The sequence below is a fragment of the Gossypium raimondii genome, chromosome 12 (assembly GCF_025698545.1).
Source record: "Gossypium raimondii isolate GPD5lz chromosome 12, ASM2569854v1, whole genome shotgun sequence".
Taxonomy (NCBI): domain Eukaryota; kingdom Viridiplantae; phylum Streptophyta; class Magnoliopsida; order Malvales; family Malvaceae; genus Gossypium; species Gossypium raimondii.
This window is the reverse complement of record NC_068576.1, coordinates 7,217,077-7,227,154: the sequence shown is the minus strand read 5'-3', so window position 1 is coordinate 7,227,154 and position 10,078 is coordinate 7,217,077. Positions and strand designations below refer to the sequence as shown.

General features: G+C 33.1%; 1 protein-coding gene and 1 long non-coding RNA gene across 3 annotated transcripts; one reads left to right on the top strand and one right to left on the bottom strand.

Moving 5' to 3' along the window:
• Window positions 1–1,469: 1,469 nt before the first annotated feature.
• On the top strand, window positions 1,470–3,672 carry LOC105763084 (uncharacterized). The gene is made up of 2 exons (XR_001124080.2): window positions 1,470–2,234; window positions 3,269–3,672. It is a non-coding gene; the product is annotated as an uncharacterized LOC105763084 (long non-coding RNA).
• A 1,770-nt stretch (window positions 3,673–5,442) lies between these two features.
• On the bottom strand, window positions 5,443–9,537 carry LOC105763083 (allantoate deiminase 2). Of its 2 annotated transcripts, none has more exons than XR_001124079.2 (12): window positions 9,327–9,537; window positions 8,809–8,888; window positions 8,254–8,357; window positions 8,092–8,176; window positions 7,867–7,983; window positions 7,561–7,670; window positions 7,375–7,480; window positions 7,178–7,264; window positions 6,170–6,412; window positions 5,960–6,085; window positions 5,709–5,812; window positions 5,443–5,622 (listed from the first exon to the last, which is right to left on the bottom strand). XR_001124079.2 is itself a non-coding variant. In XM_012581161.2 (12 exons), the coding sequence occupies exons 1-12, from the start codon at window positions 9,430–9,432 to the stop codon at window positions 5,500–5,502; spliced, it is 1,449 nt and encodes a 482-aa protein (XP_012436615.1). In that variant the 5' UTR covers window positions 9,433–9,537; the 3' UTR covers window positions 5,443–5,499. The 2 variants fall into 2 exon arrangements, 1 of the variants encoding a protein (XP_012436615.1); XM_012581161.2 differs by having other exon boundaries at window positions 5,709–5,870.
• Window positions 9,538–10,078: the final 541 nt, after the last annotated feature.

Genomic DNA, 10,078 nt, shown 5'->3' with positions numbered 1-10,078 from the left:
GCTTTACATCTATTGATTTAGGTGTCGTTTGTTGAGTATAGACCATTTATCCGGTATAAGGATTGTGACATCATTCACTTTCATTTCTCATGTTTCTGAATAATTTATTGCTCAGTTAGTTCATGCAACCATTTTTTATGGGGGTCAACAGATTTGGAGTTGGAATTGCATATCTGCAACATTTTCCCTTATTCCTAGATTAAGGTCTCCTTGGCATTGTACCACAGAGGGAGAAAAATGCATATTGATAAAGAATAGCCTCTTTTTTGTTTATTTTGGAATGGCAGTGGTATAAAGTAAGCTTGGTAGATGACAAAAACCGGGATTCTCATAAAGCTTTGCCGGTAGATGTTCTTAAATGGTATTTAAACATCTTTCTTTGGTGGACTTAAATGAAGATTGAGTATTAGCTTGCTATACATTGAAAAGTGCTTCCCTTCACGGGGACTCATCTAAAATCGGTTCTATCTATTGGTATAAGGTTAATCATCTGTTTGAAGCCTGCATGAGTGAGGAAGAGGCTGATAAAGTTGCTGGTTGGTTCTCTACCCTCTTGTTTCTATTTTCTTTTTGCTTAGAATATGCCCACATTGATTTGAGATTGTCATTTTCTTTAAAATACTTGTCTGCAAATAGAGATTCAATCCTGTCATTATTTGAGAAAACATTTTAAGAAGAAAATTTTGAATACATGGAAAATGCATGCATGTGTATGTCATCGGGCTCAATTAAGTATTAGGAGGGTGTCCTGAAAGTTGGTGACAGTATGGCCAATAACTCCATGTATCTATTTCTTGACATTTAATCTTTTGTTTACTGTATTTATAGAAGTTGAATTAGACATAATAATGATTGTGTCTCTTTCTTATTCCTTTTTTTTTTTTTTGCAAGGGTTGGAAGAAGGTGAGTATGTGGAGCCACGCTGGTACATTATGGATCTCAATTAGGTGGTCGTTTCACTTGAAAATTAATGAATTTTGTCTCTGTTTGTAGTCTTTTGATCTTACTTGGATGTTTTTTGAAGAACATCTAGCTTTTAAACTTACTAATCCCGTCTGATGTAATCCCAAAAAAGCCAAATTAATACTTGAAAAGTTGTTGGAAAAAGTATTTATTAGATTATTATTAAATATGATACTAGTATGGGATCCCACCCTCCCAAAGTTCCAATTAAATATAGAAACCAGAATTAGCAAAATTTGATTCGACTTGAAAAATTTTAAAAAAATTGGATTTCGAATTATTCGAATTCAAATTAATCGAATCAACTCAATTTTTTTTCGTTTTTTCGAGTTCGAGTCGAGTTGAGCTTTCGAATTCGAATATCTCAAACACCAAACTATATCATTTTAAATTTTAAATTTATATTACTATTTTAATTTTACTAAAACTACATCGTTTTAAAATTTTCCCCTCTAAAATCCTAAATGACTAAACTCTTTTCCCATTTGCCAAAATCAAATCAAAGTAGTTTTCCTTCTGGGCTTCAATCATAACTGTATTGTTCTACCTAACTCAGGCCCCGTTCTTTATTGCGTTTTAAATGGACTTTTGCGTTAAAAAGTCCTTTTCTCTTAAAAGGAGAGAAGAACGGCCTCCATCTTCTCAAAAAATTCTCCATCTCAAACGTCATTTTCTCCTGATGGAGAAGTTGAAAAATTCACCATCTAAAAAGCTTGAAGTGCTTTTGGCTGATAAATGACCAAAATAACCTGTCTTCTCCCCCTTGGAAAAACGTTATTTCCTCTGCTGTGAAAGTTCTATACCCATATTTTTCACATTTTCGCTGTGAAAGCTCCTTCCTGTTCTTTGTTCCTCTTCCGCAGGTGAGTTCGTTTTCTTCTTCTTCTCTTTAATTATTAGTTATGCTTTGTTTTTATTTACTTTTTAATTCTGGCTTTTGTGCCTCTTTTACTTTACTGTTTTGTGCCTCTACTGCTGCGTTGCTCTGCCTCTTTTGTTTTGTGCCTCTTTCTGAAAAGAAAAATGCCAGGGCTGGGTTACTGAAGAACTCTCAACCTCTGAAAAAAAAACAGAGAAGATTTTATACTTAGAAAAACGAAACGCGATGCAGTGGAATTTCTCTTCGGATTCGGTTAAATTTCAGTCTCCCTGTTGATACTTAATTTCTTTTCTGTATATTTCCTTTTTGTTTCGTGACAATGTCCGGCGAAACGGCATCGTCTTCCGGAATCATCTTGGAAGGAATTGATGATGTGGAGGACTACGTTTCGGTGAGTACTTTTTGTAGTTCTTATGATTGTTTGGATGCTGAGAAAATGTAGGAAAAAGAGTATGAATACTGAATACCATTGCATTTTTTTTTGTTTTCTCAATGATTTAATTTAATTTTGATCTAATCAGAAAAGTTTTTAGTTACTTTCTTTATTAAGGACTGAATTTAGGGTTATAAAGCAAGTTAAAATTTACTTACTATTTTTAATTTGAATAACAGTGCGTAAAATCTTAGTATTAAACGAAGTTGATCCATTTTTATGAGGTCTGAAAATCCACGAGTATATTTTCTGTTGTGTTATTGTTCTGAAAGTTTTTATACTTTAACTTTTTAGAAATTAGAGAGCTAAGAGTGAAAGAGATAATGAACTTTTAGTTTCCTCCATTTTCTTGGAGATGGAAATGGTTGTAATAAGCCTGGATAGCAGCAGCTTATTTCTATTCAATATACCTAATAATTGTAAAGCATGATTTATAAAATACTGTTGTGGTGATCCTCTCTGTGTGTGAAGTTTAGATTTATAAAATACTGTTGTGGTGATCCTCTCTGTGTGTGCGGAGATGGGAACCATTCATGCTGGTGACTTCATGGTGAGTTCCCTTTATTGCTGATCCTCTGTGACTTGGATAATTCTGTATGGATCTCTCCATTTAACAGAATGCATGATTAGGAAGTGGGTATTTTCAGTTGAGCAACTCACATGATTAGGAAAGTTAGAATGTTTGAATAATGATGCAAAGAAAAGGAAGCTTGTCGAGTATAGAAAGACTATTATAGTTGAAATTTTGCAATAGTTGCCCTTAGATCTTATTGACTATTAAGATGGAGGTGGATTATGAGATTCTGGTGAGTGAGAAGCGAAAACATTTAGGGATGCGGATGTTAATAAGGATGTTGAGAATCAGGAGTCAAGATTGTTGAATTGACTATTGACTATTGAAACATTAGATCTCTTATGTGTATCTTCTTTAATTTTTTTTCACTTATTTTAGTTTCTGTATGTATTTGCTAATAATTTAAATAACTTTGCAGGCGAAGCCCGATATCAATTGCAGCTGCTGTTATTTATATCATAACACAGCTGTCTGATGACAAGAAGCCTCTTAGAGGTTTGATATTTCGATATCTAATTGGAAACCGAAGAGTGTGTTAAGAACTCCAACACTTTGGTTAAAGATGGTGCTAAAAGAGGGCTCTTCGAGTTGCCCTCGGATCATCATAAGGAATTAGAAACCGAGTTAAAGAAGATGGCGCCTGTTTCTGCTGTTATTTAAGTAACATTTTCATTATGTTACCATAAAAGAAAGGGGTAGTATATGTTGCCTCTCTAATAGGTCTATTTATATCCACTAATTGGTATCTATTTTATTTTTTTGATTTAGAACTTTGCATTTCCTTTGGATGCTCAACACATATATTCTTTTTTGCGTTCTTCATCAGATAGTCTCGACTTTCATTTTCATATGTTTATCAAATATAAGTATTGTATTAACCAAATCATTTATTGAATATAACAAAATCATTTTCATATGCTTATCAAATATAGCATCTAGTTTAATGAATTCACTTTAAATTGTAACTGCTATTGACAAATTTTTAGTATTTATATTTGGTATATAAATATTATCCCTTTTAAAATATTAATCCAAATATATGTAATATTTTAATTAGTTAGGTTTATGTTTTTATGTTATGTTAGTATATAATATGAGTTATATATTCAAATATATTTTAAAATAAAATAATACAAATGTGTTAAAAGTATTAATTAAAAATAAATTTTATAATAATACAATTGTGTCAATATCTAATTACAAATATTTAATTTTTATGTTTAAATATAGTTTATATATTCTAATTAAATTTTATAAATAATTAATATTAATTACTTAGAAATATTTAAAATTAATATTATATATTAAAATATTAACAATAAGTAATAATAAATTATTTTTTTATATTTTTGCTAAGATATCATAATATTAACTAATTTGAACATTATTTAAATACATATTTGTTACTTTATAATCTCATGTCTAAAATGGATATTTTATTCTTCAAAAGCACTTTTTGACAGCAATGCCAAACACTCAAATTTCTTAAAAGTACTTCTGAAAAGCACTTCTCAAAAGCACTTCTGAAAAGCACTTCTCAAAAGCAATGAAGAACTGGCCCTCAATCTGGAACAAAACAACAATGGTAACGTATTTGGATACACTGGCATGACTCCTATAAATTTATGCAAGAATTTAGAAAAAATTGAGTATACCTATGTCTCTTACGTATTGATATTCAACACTCGATGTTTCTAGGTTGCTTACAACTCTTACGCCTAATTAGACATCATATAAGCGAGTTGCTACATGCGTGTAGTCGTTTCTTGCTAGCCAATTAGATTATGATTGAGATTTTGCACTCAAGTTGTTATTAGTGATCAAGAAGCTGTATTTCAACATTAATCCCTTTTAATGCACTGTAGTCAGGTCAGATAGCTATGTATATGGATGTTATGCTCGATTTCCTTAAAAGAGGTTTTAATATTTGGGGAATCATATCTATCTATCTATATATTCTTAGACTCATGTTTACTTCTATTTTCTTTTGTGTGATCATGTTTAAAAACTTTAAGAAAAATATTTTTTAAATTACATAAAATAAAAAGTCATCTTTTAAATTTAACTCGAACAAATATATTCTATTTGATTCGATTCAATTTCATTTCAAAAATTTTAAATTGAGTTAGGATTATAAAATATGACTTGTCAACTCGATTAGATTCGATCGAAGTTGAGAGTTAAATATGGAGAATAACTATTCCTTGTTCAATCCCAATTTGATCTATAATTGACATTAAACATCATTTTAATTAAAAAGATGCCTTATTTTTAGATTTTATTTTCCTTTTGTTGGGTTCATCTTATAAATTTTCTTACCATTATGAAAATTCCTGGCCAATTTTTAAGTAATTTGCAATGTACTAATATTAAATTGATATGATTTTTCAAATGTTGTAGTAATATTCTGTTTAAGGTTTAAATCAATATTTATGCAATTCTATATTTTGACAATTTAGATTTTATTATTTTCGTTACTTCCATTTAGAAGTTACAATTTTAAATATTTTATGTTGAGTTTTTATTTAACAGAAATAATATTCATAAAAAACGCTGATTTACTGAAGAAATGTACAATTCAATCTGGTGGGGTTATTGAAGAAGAAAGTCCATTTGCATTTAGTGTACGTAAGTTGTTGAATGTTACAATTACATATGGGACTCAAGAAATGCTAGCACTGCTAAACCGGCTGCCCAAACATCGTCTTCCAATACATGCTCCTCCGGGGAGTGACTTATGCCGCCCCGACACCGGACAAACAGCATTCCAACCTGTTCAAATATCATGGCTCACATTACCATTCGACCACTAAATTCACTTGCCATATCAAGTTAAGAAAGGCAAATAGATACTGAACCTTGGTTAGATGAGATATGGCCATCGCATCATGCCCTGCTCCGCTCATTAGCACTGGAACCTCTTCATGAATCTGCCCTACCATTTTGTTGACAGCACTGTAAGCTGCAGATTTTAGCCGTGAACTCAGTTCTTGATCACAAATTACTGCATTTGCATCATGCTGAAATGATCCACAGCAGACAAAGTTTATCAAATTTTTTGTTCTTGTTATGCAAAATGCTTTGCAAAATGTTTAGGAAACCTTCCTACCTTCCGTTCAATGATGCAAGATACAGAACGTCTATCACATATTTTATACATCTGATTAGATAATTCGTAAACAACAGCCTCACGTCCAACATCATCAATTGCACGTAAATCCACAGTGAAAGTTACCTGCATTAGAGTTCACATTTTACTGCTTATCAGCATTTTCTGTTTACGCTGACACTGAGATTCGTTCACGGAAGAATTTCTTGCCTGCCCTGGAATGACATTACTTGCACTTGGCCAGGTCGAGATCTCTCCAACTGTACAGACAAGAGAAGTGGACAACGATTCTAATGTTTGCTCATTGCAGTTACCGCCACTGGATAAGAAATCTCGAGGATGTTTACATAGACTTTCTAGCAAAACAATCAATTCAGCAGCAGCAGCCATAGGGTCCCTACGCATTGACATTGGTACTGTTCCGGCGTGTCCTTGTGAACCTCTCACCGTAACCTTCAAAAGTGGAACAGCTCAATGAAGAAAAAAAACTGAATTCTTGTTAGGAAATATTGGATTGAAAATTTTTTCTACTTTCACATACATCCAAGTTGATGAAGCTTTTGGTTGCAAAATAGAATACAAGAAGCCAGAAGCCCAAAATTGAAGGACTAAAACAATATCTGTAAACAATTAATGATCAAGTTGCATTGCTTTCTGTAATTAATAAAGATAATCACCCTTGAAGTCTTCAGTTCTTTCTATACCACAGAAATGCATGAAGAAACATTCATAAGAATCCGGAAAATAGACCATTTAGATTGCAGTATAATGCAAGGTTTACCCAAAATGAAAATGCTCATTTTTCTCCTCCATAACAACTGCTCTGTGGTATTTTGGGACTCAAACTGCTTGAACAATACACTACTTCTACTTTTAGTCCCCCTTTTCCCTTCCTTCCTCTAGTCAAGAATGAGAAGAAATATATCATGTTCTCATTCATATCATGTGCTTTTTGACCTTATGATGCTTCTAACTTGATTGAACTACATTTATAGATTCCATGTACTTTTTATGCATTGCACTAAACTGAACCTTCAATGTTCATATAACATGTTTCAAGAGTAGGTAGTAGGTACTTAAAAGATTGCACAGCATTGCATAAGATTAGTATATTTCCTTGTACATCCTTAGCTATAGTCAATCCAAGGTAGTAAAAAGGATCATAGATTGAGTGTGGCTTGAGAAGTTCATGTCTCTATTTGGAAAAGAAATATTCACCTTCATTCGTGTTTGTCCCGCTATGCCTTTAACTACAGCAAGAGGAAAACCAACCCATTCTAGTACAGGTCCTTGTTCAATGTGAAGCTGCAGAAATGGAGCAAGTATTATAAATCCAAAACTAAGTTGTTTGGTGAATATCCCAAGATAACCAGTATAGGTTTATTCTCACAATAATGCAGAGCAGGCGAACATACCTCAAAATAACCCCAAATCGATGCAGGATCATACTTCAACCCCAACAGGCTATCCTCTGTAATTTCTATGGAATTTCCCTTGAGAGCATCTTGCACTGTCACACCACTAAACAAGGATTATGCATAAACACACTGATTGTCAACAGCGCAATAAGTAAAAACGAAAGGGGTGTTAATCAAGGAAACCTCTTATCAGATATCTTCAATGCTGTAACAGGTAAAATTCCAGCTACTGCAGCACTGCCAAGAAAGGTAGATTGAAACCTCACTCCCTCCTCATCACTAAATGCAATAACCTGCAAGTTTCAAGAATATAATCAACAGAATATCATGAACAAGAATATCCTCCAAAGCACTCACTTTAGAGCATGTCCATTTGAAAATTGAGTATCTTTTTTACAGATAAGAGGAGCCAAAATGTATTGGGTAAAAAGAAAAATGAACTGGAACACAGCTTGGCTATATTATAACATCAGAGATTAGATAACTTGCCTCGACTGGTCGTTTTAGTTCTCCCAACTTGCCAATGCTTTTCAAGACTTTCAATGCTGATATAGCAGAAATTATACCTAATGACCCATCAAACATCCCAGCGTCAACAACAGTATCCTATTTTCCAAGAAGATGTCAACTATCAGTATGAAAGTGCCAGTCATACTCTTGACTGCATGTAGTGTCATGAAAATGAATAAACATGCGGAAAACGAAAGGCGTCACCAAATGAGAGCCAATTAACAGAGCTTGAGCACTCGCATTCATTCCCTCAACTCGACCATGTAAATTGCCCATAGAATCCACCCACCTGGGAAATTCAGATAACTATTAGTAAAAAGTTCCAGAGAACCTAAACAGAATATAGAAAAAAGGTGGAAAGCTAACGTTCTCAAACCAGCATCCTCCATCCACTCACGAATAAGAAAGCCTGCCCTCACAGAAGCTGGGCTCATAAATGTTCTCTCAAGGTAGCCATCAGCATCACTCACCTATAAAATGAAGCAAACAACATTCGTTATACATTGCTTTCCTGTTAACTTAGGCAATTCATAAAAAACTAATGACTAACTAACTTGGCTCCACAACTATTCAACTGGTCGCTGGTCGTAATCACATATGCAAAAGCCATGGTCCCAACCATGTATTATTGCTAGATTCAATGGATGCGTGTAATCTTTAGTCTAATCCTTATTGAATTAAATTTGTTCTAAGAGGCTCATGTACACTGTTTAGTAGACGAGAGAAATAAATTTCTCTGCATTCGTCCAGAGCTGGTTTAATGATTTCGTCAAATATGATATGAACAATTTCTGGGTCAGAGGAAACTCAAGTAAAGTCCTTGCCTTCTCCTTCTTTTCGGGGTTTTTTTTTTTTGGGTAATCTGATAATAGAAGAAAACACCATCTTTAAAATAAAAAAATTGATATAAATGTCAAATACCTTTCCAAGATCATTAAGCCTTGCAACTGCCTCGTCCCTTAATATTTCTGAATACAAAGATCTCGTTTTGCCATCTTTTTCTTCAATACCACATAGTAAGACAACAATCATTACTCGTAAACCAAACAAAAAAAGAGTATATATAAATATAAATAAACACTATTAAGTAGTAAGCAGCCAGTCATTCTTCTTTCTTATTCAGTTATGCTGGTGTTACACAGGATAAAGATAGAGAAAAGAAAAAAGGTTGAAGCTTGCTATGATTTCTCATCTCATCTATCCCTGCATTCATCCAATATTTAAAAAAATGCTTTTTTTTTAAAGAGAGAGAAATGAAGCCAGGTAAAGAGCTTGAAAGGATGTTAAGATTAAATCGAAAGGAAAAGATGAATGAATTATACCAAAATGGAACAACTGAAATAAAATTAATTTGTCGTCCAAAATGTAAAGAAAAAAAAGGGAAAAAAATACAAGAACGAAAGCCGGAGTGATATATAATGAAAAAAAAAGGGAAATACCAGGAGTAGTTGCAGAAGCAGGATAAAGATGAGAAGAAAGGGTTGATGATAGGAAAAAGAAAGAGGAGAAAAAGAGAGAGAAATGGGAAATTCTGGTAAAAGTCATGTGTGCCGCTGGGTGAGCTCTGCGAGAACAAATGAAAATGGTGAAGCAAAAAGAGAAAGAAACAATGGCCACGAAACCAAAGATAAAAATTGGTTCACGCTTCTCTTCTCTAATCTCATCAACCTTTGATTAAATATATAAGCAATCAGCAGTCAGCAGCACCTTGTGGTAGGGGACCCAGGAATCTCGAGGGATCGTTATGACGTGGACTCATCTTAGTTAAGTACACATTATATGTGTTATTGTCTAGTTACCTCGAGTCATACTAATTTTCCTGTGTTCTTCGTGATTCAACATTCTAATTATCTCTTCTAACAATATGAATTTTAATAAAAATAAATATAATAATTAATTTACTATTTTTAAAATAAAAATATAATTTCTCGATTGCCTTCGCCAACCAAAAACCGACTCACGTGCAGCTTTCTTGTGATTTGCAATTGCATACTGATGGATGAGGTTAAAATCTATTTTATTAATTTAGTGTTAGAATACTACTTAATTAAGTTTACCTAAACAGTAATTTTCCCTTTTTTATTTTTTACCAAATCCTTTCCCCCTACCCCTTAAATATAAAAAAACAAGAGATGAATTGGATCCAGAAAATGAATGTGATGGGTGGGCCCCATCCACGTATGCTTTTCCT

What these genes read in the sequence shown, in the direction of transcription:
- LOC105763083 (XM_012581161.2), bottom strand. Translation starts at nt 9,432, where the DNA reads ATGACTTTTACCAGAATTTCCCATTTCTCTCTCTTTTTCTCCTCTTTC. An exon ending in GAGGATGCTGGTTTGAGAAC is followed by an intron (nt 8,177 to 8,253) that starts GTTAGCTTTCCA and finishes TGAATTTCCCAG; the next exon opens with GTGGGTGGATTCTATGGGCA. An exon ending in AACTAAAACGACCAGTCGAG is followed by an intron (nt 7,671 to 7,866) that starts GCAAGTTATCTA and finishes TGAAACTTGCAG; the next exon opens with GTTATTGCATTTAGTGATGA.